The 17,627-nt window shown below is 37.6% G+C and overlaps 1 protein-coding gene and 1 non-coding gene across 5 annotated transcripts in view; one reads left to right on the top strand and one right to left on the bottom strand.

The window, feature by feature from the left end:
* Positions 1–365: 365 nt before the first annotated feature.
* The window catches only part of LOC107800841 (serine/threonine-protein kinase TOUSLED), a 32,203-nt gene continuing 14,941 nt past the window's right edge, over positions 366–17,627 (top strand). Inside the window, exons 1-4 of one of the 4 annotated variants that reach the window (XM_075243496.1) lie at positions 366–615; positions 1,263–1,508; positions 11,023–11,112; positions 11,314–11,511. In XM_075243496.1, coding sequence (XP_075099597.1) covers positions 1,278–1,508; positions 11,023–11,112; positions 11,314–11,511 — 519 coding nt within the window. In that variant the 5' untranslated portion in view covers positions 366–615; positions 1,263–1,277. The remainder of the gene's footprint in view (positions 616–1,262; positions 1,509–11,022; positions 11,113–11,313; positions 11,512–17,627) is intronic. The other 3 variants (XM_075243497.1, XM_075243498.1, XM_075243499.1) reach the window with 3 other exon arrangements.
* LOC142176864 (U4 spliceosomal RNA) lies at positions 2,118–2,268 on the bottom strand. Its single transcript, XR_012705670.1, has one exon. It is a non-coding gene; the product is annotated as a U4 spliceosomal RNA (small nuclear RNA).

The raw sequence follows: 17,627 nt of genomic DNA, 5'->3' as shown, positions 1-17,627 counted from the left end.
CTTCAACCTCTAGGTAATTTTTCTTTTCTTCTTCTTCTCCTCCTTCTCTCTTTCTCTTTTTCGGTTTTTCTATTCCAGCCGTCTGTACAGCTAGGGCATGCACTGGTTCCCCCCTCCTTTATTCTTCTTATTTATTAATTTTAATATGTATTTTAGTTTATAAAATTAATTATTATTATATATATGTTATATTTTCAGTTTATTTAATTTTTTAATGTATATTTTAGTTTATAAAATTAATTATTATAGATATGTTATATTTTCAGTTTATTTGATTAATTTTATATGTATTTTAGTTTATAAAAAGTTGTTTAAAATGTATTTAAAGTTGAAGTTGAAATAGTGAAATAGTGAAATAGTTTTAATGAACAAATGAGTTATTCTAAAACATTATAGAACAAATTGCTCATAACTCGCACCAAGTTTACTCTCTCTCCGTTACCGTCAACCAACAGCGCGTCGATCTTCCTACTGTTTCTTCATCGCTATGCCGTCAGTTCCGCTTCCTACTTGACTGAATCTGCCGCCATGGAAGGGGATATCTACACATCTAACTGCAGAATTGTTACATAAACACTGATGGGAATGCAGAAGAGATATTCTCAAATATTCAAGGTCCAATTTTCTCTTCCAAAATTCTAAAATAACATAATCTGATCCCTTTTACGTCGTTGATTAAGTTTTTCATGAAGCAGTTCAACTTAGATTTTGCTTTTTTTTCTTCTGCCTCAGATTCTGTATCATTTGTAGTTTAATATGTTTTTGAGTTGCAAACAACTTTTGAGCTAAAGTTGGCATCTTTTTCTCTGTGGATTTTACCCTAAAAGTTCCATTTGTTTCTCAGATGGCAAATTCGTAATTTTGTTGGATTGTTTTAGTTACGCTTATGGCATCTTAAATTGGTCCGTAAGTATTGATACGTGATGTTCTGTTTTCAAAAAGACCCACTCTTCTGATTTCAAAAATCTCCCCCTCACCTCCTCTACAACTCATTATTCTTTCCCGCCCTTTAATTTTTTCCATTTCCACAAAATAGGAATTTAACCCTAAATCTCCACAGTACCCATTTATTTACTTTCTTGTTGTCAAAAGGATTGAATTCATTTGAGGGACACTGCCGTTTCTTGGTTTTACAACTCCTTTTGACTAGAAGGGATCTCCTAAATTCTCTTTGAATTATAAACAAGATACCCAAGTTCATCTCTTTTATGTTTTGGGTCTTGAAAAGTACTTGTGAATAATCTGATTATTTGTTCTTTAAGGTAGCATTTTGAAAAATGTCAGATGATATGGTCATTCATTTTGCATCCAATTCTTCAAACCAATCAGACCAGTCTCTGCCCACAAAGATTGCTAAACTTGAGGCAAGAATGGTGGGCAAAGCCTCATCTACATCTACATCCCGAGCTACTTCCTGGTCTGCCCCAGCCAAGTTTGGGCTTGGGCCTGGGCCTGCTGACAATGTTGCTGAGCTTGCTGTCTCTAGTGATTCTGATGATGATGATGATGTAAGTGTTTGTGAAATTCATCTTTTTCTTTCTTTTAATTAGCGTAGGTATGGAAAAATGCAATTCTTATTGTTGTTTAAGTTTTGGGCATTGACAATGTAAAAAATGTGTGATGTCACTTAAAAGGTAATTATAGGTAATTTTTTTCAATAAGCACTTATTAGTATCATATAATAGATTGTAAGTAACCTGCTATAACATGTTAAATTAGTCTGATAGTGCTAAAATTTAATACATTGTCAGTATATATAACTTAAATCCTTACAAAATGGGGTTTGCTAAATGCAGCAAAATCTTGTAAATGGCATCCTTGTCTGTCATGCTGGTGCCTGGAAAAGCTTAGAATTATCTACCTATGTGTCAACTTAATTACTTTCTCTACTAGTTTATTGGTCCGCGTTCCATGTAGACATGTACCTCTGCAAACATGGATACTTGTGCAACACTAAAGTAGTAGAGAATAATTGTATAAAACGAGAGATCTATTAGCTTTTGCAGAATGAGCATGAGTAGAAGTAATTTGACTTCTTGAACGAGTGCAATAGTATATGGTTGGTGCATCTTGAACTTTTATGAATAGCTTGCTATTTATAACTTGTATGTGCTTGTATATTCAGATAGTAGGTTGAAATTTTGAATGACTAATTTGGGAAATTAGAAAAAGAGAATTGGCAACTTTGTTTGGAATAGTTTTCCACCAGCGATAGACGTGCCTCGGTGAGAACCTCACTAGCTTCAGCATTGCCCCAAGCGCGAGCTAGAATTGACAACTTTGTTAGCTAGTTGTCAAATTGGAAATGGTGACTGTGGGTGTACTATAAATGCTAGTTATGACTAGGTGTATCACTTATCTTACCCAACCTACACTGAGAAGATAATAGAACGTCAATGCTCCTATAATTTTGGCATTGCACTGTCAAGGTATTTCACATTTTCTTTCAGGGGTGTGTTGGTCTCCCTTATATATATATATATGAATCCAAATCTGCCGAATCACTCATGTTATGATCTTCTACATCATGGGTCTTTCTGTTCCGTCATCTATGTTCTTCATGTAGAATTCAGACCGAATGACTATGAAGTTACGTGGAAACTTCCATATATTATGGGTAACATATGAGACAACTGATGTACTTACAATGCTTTGCACCTCTCAAATACAATAAAAAGAGAGAAAAACAAAAGCACCCCGTTAAAGTTTTTCACAAAACTAGCGAAAACGTTCTTCAAACTCACATTAGAAGAATGTAAGATGGAAAGAAACCTCACCCACACATTTCTCAATCCTGCAAGATTGGAAGAAGAGTTGAATAAAGGAAGAAGAATGAAATAAAAGATCAATCATGTTTTTGAAGAAAAAACTTAGAAAAACTAATCACTAATGTTTATTTTCAGCATATTATGCCCTTTAAATAGGCCTTGCAATGAGTAAAATTGATAAGGTTAAGAAAAACTAATCCTAATCTAACTAGAATAAGAATAAAGCTAAGAAAACCTATCCTAACTAAAATAAGAAAAAGAATTCTAGTAGGAATGGGATACCAACTACCAATCCTAGTTTGACTAGAACTACAAATATAATCCTACCAAAACAAAAATTAAATTACTAGGAAACAAGGAATAAGAAATCCCTATCTTTAAGGAAAAGAAATCCTAATCTTGAAATCCCTATCGTGGCCTTCTTGATTTTGCGTCATTCTCCCTTGGTTGAGAAAGACTCGTCCTCGAGTCTAACAACTTCCATAAATGGCGCAAGATTTGCTATCATAAAGAATGAGGACCCAATGCTCGCCCGGTTTCAAGTTACACTTTGCTAGCTTATCACAGAGCTTCTTCGTGTTGTAAGAAAACTTAGCATGTGGTTGAATAAATCCCACTTTCTAAGTTTCAACTTTCTACCAAGTCTTCTCCATGTAATCTTTCTACGTTGTCTCTCAAATTTCAACTTACGATATGAAGTTATTGATGTTAGAACTTCATGGAACTTAACTAATTCTATGTCTAGCTTTAAATTAAGTATGGAATCCAACCAGTGTTATCAAAAGCAAAGAGCGCAAAAAAGTTCTAAGGTCCTTTGGGGCTTTAAGCGCAAAACGCAAATAAAGCATGGGCTTTAATGAAAAAAGGCGTAACTGGAGAAAAAGTAAAAATATGCATATGTAGTCTAAGAACAATAATTATAAGCATGAATAACAAATATATGGACAAAGAAATTGAAAAAAAGATTACGATAAAGTGAAATATCAATTGTTTAGTGTCGCCTTTTCAGGATTACACTCATTGGCAAGTAAAAGCATGCCTTAGAGCCTTGATGCGGCACTGAAACACCCACAAAGCGAGGCGAAGCGCTCAACATGTTTTGAGCCTCGCTTCAGGGCTTAAGCGCGCCTTTGACAACACTGAGTCCAACACTCTTTTTGAGAATGCTTCAATTGCAACGCTTCTACACCGACAATCACTTTGACGATAGCCATATATATAAACGACGTGATGATATCTTGTTTCTCCAATATATAGACTCAAACTCTCCATTATCCACTCCCTTTTAGGTAATCTTTCCTCTTGTTCATGCATATTTTTATGGACTTTAGGATTAACACAATATGCTGACTTGTTTGGGATGATTGAGTCAACAATCAAGTCAATATTGTGTTGAGCCAGTGTTTTGAAAAGCGAGCGCTTCGTCGCTTTAAGCGAGAAGCGAGGCGAAGCGAGAAGCCGTCGCTTTTTCCTAACTGAAGCGACACGACCAGCAGAAGCGATCGCTTCAGCCAAAAAAGCGCGAAGCGACACAGAAGTGAGAAGCGCAGAAGCGCTCGCTTCTGTTCAGAGGGGTCATTTTAAAAAAATAATAATTTTGGTCTTTGTTTTTATTATACAAAACAGACCTAAAGTGAAAAGACCATTCTTTCTCCTTCCCAACGTTAGCAGTAGCAGCCAACTAGGGTTTCAGCCTCCAGGTAATTTTTCTTTTCTTTTTCGGTTTTTTTTGTCCAGCCGTCTGCACAGCTAGGGCAGGCTGTTCCCCCCCCCCCCCTTATTCTTCTTATTTATTAATTTTAATATGTATTTTAGTTTATAAAATTAATTATTATATATATGTTATATTTTCAGTTTATTTAATTTTTTTAATGTGTATTTCTGTTTATAAAATTAATTATTATATATATGTTATATTTTCAATTTATTTGATTAATTTTATATGTATTTTCAGTTTATATTTTTTAGTGTATATTTCAATATATAAAATTAATTATTATATATATGTTATATTTTCAGTTTATTTGATTTTTTTAATGTGTATTTTAGTTTATAAAATTAATTATTATATATATGTTATATTTTCAGTTTATTTGATTAATTTTATATGTATTTTCAGTTTATTTGATTATGTATTTTCTTATATTAATAGGGATTTAAAAATGTCCCAAAGTTTGAAAGAGAAAAACCCGACTTGGCGATATAGCGATAAAGCTGATGAGAAGAATAGTACAAATGTTGTATGCAAGTTTTGTAACAAGATTACAAAGGGGGTAATTTATCGCTTTAAATTCCTTCTTATTGGTGGCGATAGAAATGTCACAAGTTGTCCGAAATGTCCACCGGAGGTGAGGGATGAAATAAAGAATTTTGTTGAGAAGAAGAAGGAGCAAAAAAAATCAAATGAGTCATCAACCATTTGTGACCAATCTGATGATGATGATATTGAAGAAGGTGAAGGTTTGTCACTTCCAACAAAACGGGGAAGAGATGCTATCTCTTCAAGCCATGGATCGACGGGTACGAGTAGGACTAAAGTCCTATATATTGCTATTTCCCAAAGAAGCCAGAAGCAAAGAGCGGTGGAAAAGATGTGCAAAAAATTGCTAAGGACATTTTGAGGGATCGTGCAGTTAAAGCTTTTGCACGATGGGTCTATGATGCTGGGCTCCCCTTCAATTGTGTCAACTATACTGACACTTTTGGAGACTTTATTGAGGCCGTTGGTCAATATGGCCCTGGAATGAAGCCTCCCACTTATCATGAAATCAGAGGTCCTTATCTAAATAAGGAAGTGGAGAAGACCAATAAAATTGTGGAGGAACATAAAGTTGTGTGGAACAAGTATGGATGCTCCATTATGATGGATAAGTGGACAACAAGAACTGGGAAAAATGATTAGGGAAATTTGTTTCTTGAGTCGATTGATGCTAGCGACTCGTCCACTGACCACATCAAAATGTTCACCTTGTTTCAGAACACCATTGAAAAGATTGGCCCAAGCAAAGTTGTTCAAGTGGTTACTGATAATGCGAGTGAAAATGTGAAAGCGAGTGGCATAGTGCAAGGAGCATACTCGAATGTCTATTGGACTACATGTGCGGCTCATTGTATCAACTTAATATTCGGGGACATTTTCAAGGAAAAACCCTTCTCTACAGTTTTTGGCCAGGGCACTAGGGTACATTCTTATATTGCTTAACGACCCTTGTTATTGAATATGATGAGAAGATTCACCAGACAAAAAAATTTGGTGAAACCGGGAAAGACATGGTTCGCCACTGCTTTCTTGACTTTGCATAGTATCCACTTGCAAAAAGCCAATTTGAGAAAGTCGTTCATTTCAGAGGAATAGAACAAGAGTAAATTTGCAAAGGAAACTAGGGGGAAAGATGTTGCACGCATTATTCTTTCTTATTCTTTTTGGAATAATGTCCTCCATGCTCTTAAAATTGGTGGCCCTTTGGTTAAAGTACTCCGTTTGGTGGATGGGGATTAAAAACCACCAATGGGCTACCTCTATGAAGCTATGGATAGGGCCAATGAGGCTATTCAAGCATCATTCACTCATGAGCAGAAATATGCAAAGGTCTTTCAGATCATTGATGCAAGATGAACGGAGCAACTTCATCGACCTTTGCATGCAGCTGGACTTATTCTGAACCCGTCAGTCTTTTATGATCAGTATGAGAATAATTCATTGGCTAGAGAAGTGTGGACGGGATTCCATGGGTGTGTTATTAAGTTGACCCCAGATGAAGACTTGCAAGAAAAGATAGTAGATCAGTTTGCTATTTACAAGGCAGGTGAAGGACTTTTCAAGCTGCGACTGGCTATTAAACAAAGAAAGACGAAGTCGCCAGGTGATCGAGTGCTTCTATATTTTATAGCTCTAACTTTTAATGTATTTTTTATACTTATTAACTCTTGAATATATTTTTTTTCACTTCTATAGTTGAGTGGTGGGACCAATATGGTACAGAGACTCCGGATTTACAGACTTTCGCGATCAAAGTTCTAAGTTTAACTTGTAGTTCTTCCAGATGTGAAAGGAACTGGAGCGTTTTTGAACACGTGAGAAATAAAAAGAATAATTTCGTGTTTTGAGATAAAGTAAATTATATCTCAATTGTCCTTCCTACTATTTAGTTGACACATCTTGTTTGCAGATTCATACAAAGAAGAGGAATCGACTAACCTTGAAGTGCCTCCATAATCTAGTGTTCATAAAATACAATAGAGCATTGAGACGTCGCTACAACCACCGCAATCTAATTGATCCAATTCTTTTGGACAATATTGACGAGGCTAATGAGTGGCTAACCGGAGTCCCCGAAAATTGTGAAGATGAAGAAGTAATTGAAGGCGACTCTAATTTCACTTGGGGTGATGTTGCGGATGCTAGTGGAGTTGGGGAGAACCCTTATGGTTTAAGGGGGAATACTTCAAGTTCAAGCTCGATTAGGAAGGGAAAAAGTGTGGCTACTACAAGTCGATCCCTATCCCTAATTGATGAAGATGAAAGTGCTCATGAAGAGGAAGAGGAATAAGATGTTGATTCTAGTAATTTAGTAGCTTTGATTTTGCTTGTCCTGTGGTTTGTGGAGGATTTGGTGGTACCTACTTTTAAGTTTTTAAATTAAACTTTTTGAGTATTTATATTTTGTCTTTGCAAGGTTTACATTATGTTTTTTAAGAATTGCGCTTCACTTCAATGAAGCGTGCGGTTCGCTTTGCGCTTCGCTTTTGAAGCGAGGCGAGCCCCTGTCGCTTTTTTGCGCTTCTCACTCTCAAAAACACTGTGTTGAGCATATCTGAAAGGCGAAAAGTCAACGACACACATGGCTGGATAATCTAATGGATCGTCATAAAACTTTGGTGGTAATTCCTCAAGTTTTGGATCCAATGCATGTATCTCATCTCTTTGATATTGGTCTTCATCAGTTTTGTCCTCTTCATTCCCTTGATTATCTAAATATTTATCATATTGGGCATGGTGCATTGGTACTCTTATGCCTTGGTCGGCTTCAACCTCTTCAATTTGCTCAATATATCTTGCTCTGTGCGGTTGAATTGGTGGATACCGAAATGGTAGACGTGGCGGTAGCATTTGTATGTTGTGTGGTGATTGAAGCTCCAAACCTTCAACCAATTCAGTCAGATGCATTATTGATTATGTCAAGCTATTTAACTGCAATTTAGTTTCTTCATTGTCTCGCTCAAGGACTGTAGTTCTTAATTTCTGAATTTTTAATTGAAGATCCATTGAAGAGGATCACAAATTTGCTATTTTCTTGTTTGGTGACACGATGAATGAGATAGCAAGTCAAGAATTCGAATCTGGAACCTGTGCTCTGATACCAAATTGATGTATTTTCAAGGTTTTGCACCTCTCAAGTAAAAAGAAGAGAGAAAAACAAAAGCACCCCGCTAAAGTTTTTCACAAAGCTAGCGAAAGCGTGCTTCAAACTCACGTTAGAAGAATGTAAGATGGAAAGAAACCTCACCCACACGTTTCTCAATCCTGCAAGATTGGAAGAAGCGTTGAATAAATGAAGAAGAATGAAATAAAAGATCAATCACGTTTTTGGAAGCAAAAGCTTGGAAAAACTAATCACCAATATTTATTTTCAGCATAATAAGTCCTTTAAATAGGCCTTACAATGAGTAAAATTGATAAGGTTAAGAAAAACTAATCCTAATTAAACTAGAATAAAAATAAGATTAAGAAAACTTATCCTGCCTAAAATAGGAAAAAGAATTCTAGTAGGAATGGGATACCAACTAACAATCCTAGTTTGACTAGAACAACAAATATAATCCTACTAAAACAAAAATTAAATTACTAGGAAACAAGAAATAAGAAATCCCAATCTTTAAGGAAAAGAAATCCTAATCTTGAATGGATTCTTGGACTTTTTCAATTTCTTGAAGTTCTTGGTCTTCTTGATTTTGCATCAACAACTCTTTTTTTTTCCTGGGGAATCTTTAGAGTTCCTACCGCTAACTTTCAACTCTGTCTTTGGTTATGATGAATCTACATAGATCATGATCACCAAAAATACTAGTTATCTCCACTTCTTGGAGTTTTGAGTTTTCATATCATGGTTGGAGACACACTTGAAAGCTCATGGCACGTGGGGTTGGATTTGCTGTGTATATTGCCTAAGTTCAGGTGCAATGATTTTATAAAGCAGTATCAGCTTCAAGGATATTATTCATAAACGCGTTATCAATAAAAAATTTGTGTTAAAAGATTCTAGAATAGCGCTTCTCAATTGCAGGAAGAGGTAAAATGTGTACAATTCTAGGGAAAACTAACTGAGAGAAAAGAAAAAGAATGCTTGTTATGAGGATGACAGTAAAAGGTGGGGCAGGAAGCATGATACCAGAAATGATGCATGATCATAATAAAGTGAACCATGGCTAGTACACGAGACATTTTTCTTCAAGGCTTGCTGGCAATTTTTCGTGGATGTCTAGATGCCTTTATCCCTGTGTTAGCTAATATGACCCCTCAATGTAGAGAGAAATAGCTAATTATTATACCAAAAAATGGAAGCTAAATGTACAATTCTTAATGATCCATATATGGAAGGTTACATTTGGTTTTTAGCCGTTCAAAAAGAACGTGCAATTGTTTTGAATCTCCGGCCTAGAGAAGGTAGGCAAGGTGGATTTGGGGGGCAGCAATCTGCATTGACCACTTTGCTTTTCTTCTGTTGCAAATAAAACCCGATCACATGCTTGGTGCCTTTGGAATAGTTGAAATGGGATTAAATAATATCCTTCTGGATGGGGTGGTGTCACCATACACTCATCCTTCAGCTTCTATAACTTATATCAGCAGTATTAGGCTGTCATTGCCTTTAACTCTTTCATTCGTACTATTAAGTATTGAAGCTGCTTAAGTAAGAGGTTACCGAAGAAAAAAAAATAAAAATAAAGCCAGAATGAATAATTTTGTTGCTGATTAATTCCAATTTCCAATAGGAAATTAGAATTACTGTTGCACATGAAATTAACAGTACTACACCTTCTTTAAACCTTTTGAAGAACGAGGCTAGATCAATAGCATCATTAGGTCGCATAGAGCCCTGCTTTAGTGGCACAACAAGCGAGTAGGAGGATAGTCCATATGAGTTATGTGATATGTATGATAGAAATAAAGTGACTATAATACTCTACAAACAGTGAAAGGTTAGCAGAAGATGTTGTACTGTTAATTTCATGTGAAATAGAATTCTCTTTGTACTTTAGAATTAGAATTACTGTTGTGTGTGAAATTAATAGCACTACATGTTCTGCTAACTTTCCCCACTTGTGGGATTTCACTAGGTTTGTTGTTGTTGTATTCTGCTAACTTTCACTTTTTTGTAGAGTATCCTTTTTACTTTATGTCTGCGTCAGGGCTATATGCATATCGCATAATTGGTATGGACTATCATACTCTGCTTATTGTGCCTCTAAATTAGGGCTCTATATGACCTAGTGTTGATACTGATCTAACCTCGTTTTTCACATGGTTCTTTCTATGCATTTGAAATATGTGGCCGCATACCTATATTTTCCAATGTAATTGTGTACTAAGTACCATTCTCTTTGTATTTTGTCTATCAGTTACGTATGCACGCCTTGTTTCCATCTCCTCTCTTTTTATTCAAGCTAAATTTCTGCAGGAAAATTCTACAACTCATTCTAGAGAAGTTTAATAGTTTCTGGCATTCTATTGCCAGTAGTTATGTTCAAGAAAAAACTTATCCAGTTGTATTAATGGGAACTGTCTTCCGTAAAAAGCTTTCATACCTTGTAGGTTTCAAACTTCAACCAATTCACATCTACTAAAGTTTCTTCCTTCCAAATTCCGATCCAATAGTTCTGAACAGAAAGTCTTTTTGAGTTATCAGAACCTAGTAGTTTGTGACCTCAGCATCTCGAAAGAAACACAACTCGGAATTGATTATAAGGTGCATTGGATGATTTCCCCTCTGTACTTTTAAATGAGAAATCTGGATCCAAATATCTTCAATCTTGGAACAAATCTAATATCTACTTTAATAAGCCAGATTTTGCTCTGGTATAATAACAAGCATTCCTGGCTATGATCAAGAAGAATTAATTACTCTGTATGAACTGCACAAACTACTGATTGCAAATTTGCATTAGTTTCCAGTGCTGCAAATCGTTCTCCATCTTCTGCTCTTAAAGCAAGATTTTCTTTCTCATTGCTGACATTTCTCCTTCCCTCAACCAGAATGGAAGGGAATTTCTCATACAAGCAAACACTCAGAAGCGGCGCAAACTCGAGGATGACAACAGCTCAACTTCATTTGAACATGTGGAGGTATATCTTATATTTATATGCTATGTTTTATATATAACGTCTTACTCTTCTTGGCAGTTTCTTTAGGTGCGAAGCATTCTAATAACTGAGATACTCTCTTTTACAACTGTTGATTTGCTAGCCATGTTATCTTAGGGTGTTTTTCAGCTTACCCTTCTGGAAGAATGTATATGCTAATGCTGAAGGAAATACTTTTTGTAGACAGCAGCTGATACTGTGAAAAAGATAGTAGACAATACAGACACAAGCAAAGTGGGTTCAGATGTGAATAGACGGAAACAAAGCCGTGTCAAGGGACAAACTAATTCTGGTAGAGGACGTGGTTCCCGAGTTAGTGATCAGACCAAGTCACAAGCAGTTTCTGTGTCAAATGGTCAGCTCGAGAACTCTTACCAGAAGGTGAGTTTTTCCTGGCATGATTTTAGGTTTGTTTTAGGATAATATGAGTATTAGTAGTGATTGAGCTTGAAAAGATAAGTGTAAAATATACTGGCAAATGTTTGTCCAACACCATAGACAGTGCATATGGAGAGTTAACAAACAAGACTAGGAAAAAAAAAAAAAAAGACTAGAGAAGGTCCTGCTTTATCAATGTCAATTCTGAAATATTTAAGCTTAATATTAATACATATTAGAGTTGCGGCTGACATTCATTTCTTTGTTGTACCTTTACAATGGTTGAAATCTGGACTTATGCTGCTAGTTCTACATTCTATATGCTGAAACAAATTTAGTTTTCATTGTTGTAATGTGTTTCCTTTTTTCTTATGTCTTCCTTTATACCTTAGCTACTCTTGTTTCAGCAGATTACTGGGACCATTTGATAATAGCTATTCAATGTTTAATGGATTATCACTTAAGATGACTACAATTGAACAAATTTGTAACTGGATGAGATATTTTTGGGTGGTATCTTCAATTTACTCTTGTGATTTAGTAAGTTTTGTGAGAAGGCACGGGAGAAAATATATTATTGATATTAGATGTTCAATACAATACAAGAGGTCCTTATTTATAGCTATACTATACAAGGACATACTACTCCTATTCCAATGTGGGACAAGACTACACTATATACATAGCTGTAAACTAACACTCCCCCTCAAGCCGGTGCATACAAATCATATGTACCGAGCTTGTTACATATATAACCAATACGAGGACCAGTGAGAGACTTGGTGAAAATATCTGCAAGTTGATCATTCGATCTCACAAACTTTGTAGCAATCTCTCCTGAAAGTATCTTTTCTCTGACGAAGTGACAATCAATCTCAATGTGTTTAGTTCTCTCATGGAACACCAGATTTGATGCAATATGAAGGGCAACTTGATTATCGCACACAAGTTCCATCCGACTGATTTCACCAAATTTCAACTCCTTGAGCAATTGTTTGGTCCAGACTAGCTCACATGTTGCCATAGCCATTGCTCGATATTCTGCTTCTGCACTAGACTGAGCAATTACATTATGTTTCTTGCTCTTCCTGGACATCAAATTGCCTCATACTAAAACACAATATCCAGACGTAGAACGTCTATCAGAAGGTGATGCTGCCCAATCAACATCTGAGTATCCAACGATCTGCTCATGACCTCGATCCTCAAACAGTAACCCTTTGCCTGGAGCCGATTTTATATACCGAATAATGCGGACAACTGTATCTCAATGACTATCACAGGGAGAATTCATAAACTGACTTACAACACTCACAGGATAAGAAATGTCGGGTCTAGTCACTGTGAGATAATTTAATTTTCCAACCAGACGCCTATAACTTGCAGGATCGCTAAGCGACTCCCCCTGTCCTGGCAGAAGTTTAGAATTCGGATCCATCGGAGTGTCAACAGGTCTGCAACCTATCATCCTTGTCTCTTCAAGAATGTCTAAAGCATATTTTCTTTGAGAAATAACAATACCTGATCTAGACTGGGCAACCTCAATACCTAGAAAGTACTTCAATCTGCCTAGATCCTTAATTTGGAAGTGCTGGAAAAGATGTTGCTTCAGATTGGTAATACCATCCTGATCATTGCCAGTAATAACAATATCATCAACATAGACTACCAGATAAATACAGAGACTTGAAGCAGAGTGCCGATAAAACACAGAGTGATCAGCTTCACTACGAGTCATGCCAAACTCCTGGATAACCGTGCTGAACTTACCAAACCAAGCTCGAGGAGACTGCTTTAGACCATAAAGTGATCGACGCAAGCGACATACCAGGCCACGAGACTCCCCCTAAGCAACAAAACCAGGTGGTTGCTCCATATAAACCTCATCCTCAAGATCACCGTGAAGAAAGGCAATCTTAATATCCAGCTGATAGAGGGGCCAATGATGAACCGCAACCATGGATAGAAAAAGGCGGACTGAAGCCACTTTAGCCACGGGAGAGAAGGTATCACTGTAATCGAGCCCAAATATCTGAGTATATCCTTTGGCAACAAGACGGGCCTTAAGTCGATCAATCTGGCCATCGGGACCAACTTTGACTGCATAAACCCAATGACAACCAACAGTAGATTTACCTGAGGGAAGAGGAACAAGCTCCCAAGTACTACTTGTATGTAAAGCAGACATCTCGTCACTCATAGCTTGTCGCCATCTTGGATGAGACAACGCTTCACCTGTAGACTTAGGGATGTAAACCGAGAACAAAGAAGATATAAAAGCATAATGGGGAGATGACAGACGATGATAACTCAAACCGACATAATGCGGATTAGGGTTAAGTGTGGTCCGTATACCTTTCCGAAGTGCAATCGGTGTACTAGGAGCAGGGTCAGGTGCAGGACGAGAACCAGTTGGGCCTGATGTAGGGCGCGAACGATGATGATAAGTCAAGAATGGTGTTCCTGTGGCTGGGTAACTAGGAGGAACAACACTAAACTCCTCAACGGTTGGTATGGATGAAACGTCTGTGGTCGAAGGTGGAGGAGGAGCTATAGTAAACTCCTCAAAGGTCGGTATAGGTAAGACCTCAGATATATCATGGTGGTCAGCAGATGTACAGAAAGGTTTAGACTAAAAAAATGTGACGTCAGCTGACATAAGGTACCTACGAAGATCTGGAGAATAACAACGATATCCCTTCTGAACACGAGAATAACCAAGGAAGACACACTTGAGAGCACGAGGATCTAACTTATCTTTCCCAGGGGCTAAGTTATGAACAAAACACGTGCTCCCAAAAATACGGGGTGGAAGAGAGTATAAGGATGACTGGGGAAACAATACTGAATGCGGAATCTGATCCTTGATGGGAGATGAAGGCATCCGATTAATCAAATAACAAGTTGTGAGAACTGCATTGCCCCAAAAACGCAACAGAACACGAGATTCAATTAGAAGTGTGCGAGCAGTCTCAATAAAGTGCCTATTCTTTCTCTCAGCAACCCCATTTTGCTGAGGGGTATAAAGGACAAGATGTCTGGTGAATAATTCCTTGAGAAATTATAAACTGCTAAAACTGAGAAGATAAATATTCTAAGGCATTATCATTGCGAAAAATGCGAATAGAAATACCAAATTGGTTTTTGATTTCAACACAGAAACTCTGGAATATAGAAAATAACTCAGAACGATCTTTCATTAAGAAAAGCCAAGTACATCTTGAATAATCATCAATGAAACTAACAAAATAACGAAATCCCAAGGTTGAACTGACTCTACTAGGACCCCATATATCAGAATGAACTAAGGAGAAGACAGACTTTGCATGACTCTCAACACTACGCGAAAAGGAGGCTCGGGTATGTTTCCCAAGTTGACACGACTCACAATCTAATGTAGACAAACTAGATAAACTAGGCACCATCTTCTGAAGTTTGGATAAACTCGGATGTCCTAAACGTCTGTGGATTAGATCCGGAGGATCTGTAACTAGATTTGTTGTGGAATGACTGAGTGAGTTAAGGTAGTAAAGGCCTTCTGATTCACGTCCTGTACCAATTGTCTGTGCCGTACTGCGGTCCTGCATAATAAAAGAATCGTCAATAAAATATATACCACAATGGAGGGCACTAGTCAAACGACTAACAAATGCAAGACTAAAAGGACAGCCAGGGACATAAAGAACGGAATCTAGGGTGATAGAAGACAAGGGATTAGCTTGTCCAACTCCTTTTGCCTTAGTTTGACATCCATTGGCTAAAGTAACAGTGGGAAGAGACTGTGAATATATAATATTTGACAAAAGTGATATATTACCGGAGATGTGATCAGAAGCGCCTGAGTCCATGACCCATGGGCCAAGAGTGCTAGATTGGGAAACACAAGCAAAAGAATTACCAGTAACAGAAGTATCAGTCTGAGCAACTGAGGCTACTTGTGGAGATGTCTGCTTACTTGCTCGATACTGAAGGAGCTCATTATATTCTTCTTTAGATAAAGAAATCCCTGGTTACCTGTAGTCTCGGTCTGAGCAATGTAAGAATTTTTGGGTGGACGACCATGTAAGGAATAGCACATTTCACGAGTGTGTCCAAGTTTGCGACAATAAGAACACTTGGGTCTAGATCTTCCAAAACGACCTCCTCCTCGTCTATGCTCCATAGTTTGAGATGCCCGAACATCCACTGTCTGGGATGCAAGAACAGAGGAATCAAGTATCTGTGATGAGATCATTGGGTGACTTGGTGCTGCAGCAAGGCGGAGTAATCGAGAGAATAATTCATCAATTGTCGGGACAGTCGGACTAGCCAAAATCTGGTCGCGTACTGAATCAAGATCATTAGGAAGTCCAGCGAGGGTAAGAACGAGAAACATCTTCTGTCGCTACTCTTGTTGTTTTTCAACACTAGCAGAAACTAGCACCAACTTCTCAAATTCCTCCATGACTGCCTATACTTGACCCAAGTAAGTAGACATATCTAATTCCTATGCCTATACTTGACCCAAGTAAGTAGACATATCTAATTCCTACTTCTTTAAGTTTGTCATCCGCGATATCACATCATAGAAGCGAGATATGTCATTAGTGTATAAGGTGCGTGTCTTTGCCCAAACCAAATAACATGTCTGGAATGGACGAAACAAGGGCATCAACTTGGAATCAATAGATCGCTACAAGATGCTACATAACTGAGCATCGATTTTTGCCCAAAGTGCTATTGCCTTTTCATCTCCTTCGCTAGACTGTTTGATTAGATGATCTTGAACACCTTGGCCTCTATACCACAGCTCGACAGATGAAGCCCAAGCTAAGTAGTTTGAACCTCCCATTAAAGGTTCCGAGGTAATAATAGCACTAGAGCTTCCAGAACTCATGTTTCTAGACCCAAAAGCATCAAATCCCAAAGACATTGTTGCAAATTATTACCAAATAAGAGAAAGAATCAGCTATAATCCACTGAAACAGAGTAAGGAAACACAGAAACAGAATAATGAAATACTGTAGCTGCCGGAATCTTATTGTACCTGTCGGAATAGTACTGTAGCTGCCGGAAAAAAACTCAAAGTGGTCGGAATGAAATGAAAACAGTAGGGGTAGGATCGGAATTACCAGGCGACCCAACTGTTCTTAAGGAAGTTTTTCAAAAAATGGCCGGAAGTGGTCGTACGCGCAGGCGCGTGAGCTCACCTGCGTGAGCTTCTGGTGGCGCGTGGAGGCATATGAGGAGGCTGCTACCGGAGATTTTCACTGGGGTTTGGTCGCCAGACAGTGACGACTCTTGCGTTAGTGTTGTATTTTGCACAACACTGACGGAGACGAAGCAGACGCAAAACAACCTTAAAAAAGAGTCGCCGGAAAAAGACTTCCGCTGACTGATTTCTTTTCCCGGAATCGCTGGAATTTATGCACAGCGATAAATCTCTCACAATTGCTCTGATACCATGTGAGAAGGCACGGGAGAAACTATGTTATTAATATTAGATGTTCAATATAATACAAGAGGTCCTTATTTATAGCTATACTATACAAGGACATACTACTCCTATTCCAATGTGGGACAAGACTACACTATATACATAGCTGTAAACTAACAAGTTTAAAGATGAGTTGGTTTATCCTGCTTATTAGTTAGCATTTCTCCGTCATAGTATTACCGGCTAAAATCATGATTTTAAACATTGAGTAGACCAGGTTCGCATCGGCCTAACAAGCACATTGCCCATCCTTCTTTTTTTTCTTGTGGGGAGACGAGTTGGGAAACCTATTGTACTGGGTTAAGCGTAAATATCCTTTTACCCCTTTCCCTTACCACTGATCATTCCCCAACATGAGCACTAACTCTTCACCATGCCTGCTCACGTATCGCCGCTCGCACCCCTACACCGCCCTGCCATCACGCCTAATTTTTGTACTATTCTTTTTTAGCTGTAATTATACAAAATTTGGTATGATAATTAAATGAGTGTAATTTCTTCTTTTTGCTCTTATAGCCTCTTAGGTGTGCTTATCATAATCGGGAAATGTTGTATTTCATCTTTATACCTTCCATGACTCAAAAAGCCCAGTTCCCCTATTGACAATGATGACTAAAGCAGCAGAACTTCTTCAATCATGGAG

The sequence above is a fragment of the Nicotiana tabacum genome, chromosome 22 (assembly GCF_000715075.1).
Source record: "Nicotiana tabacum cultivar K326 chromosome 22, ASM71507v2, whole genome shotgun sequence".
NCBI lineage: Eukaryota > Viridiplantae > Streptophyta > Magnoliopsida > Solanales > Solanaceae > Nicotiana > Nicotiana tabacum.
The sequence above is the reverse complement of the archived record's forward strand: the minus strand, read 5'-3'. Positions and strand labels throughout refer to the sequence as shown.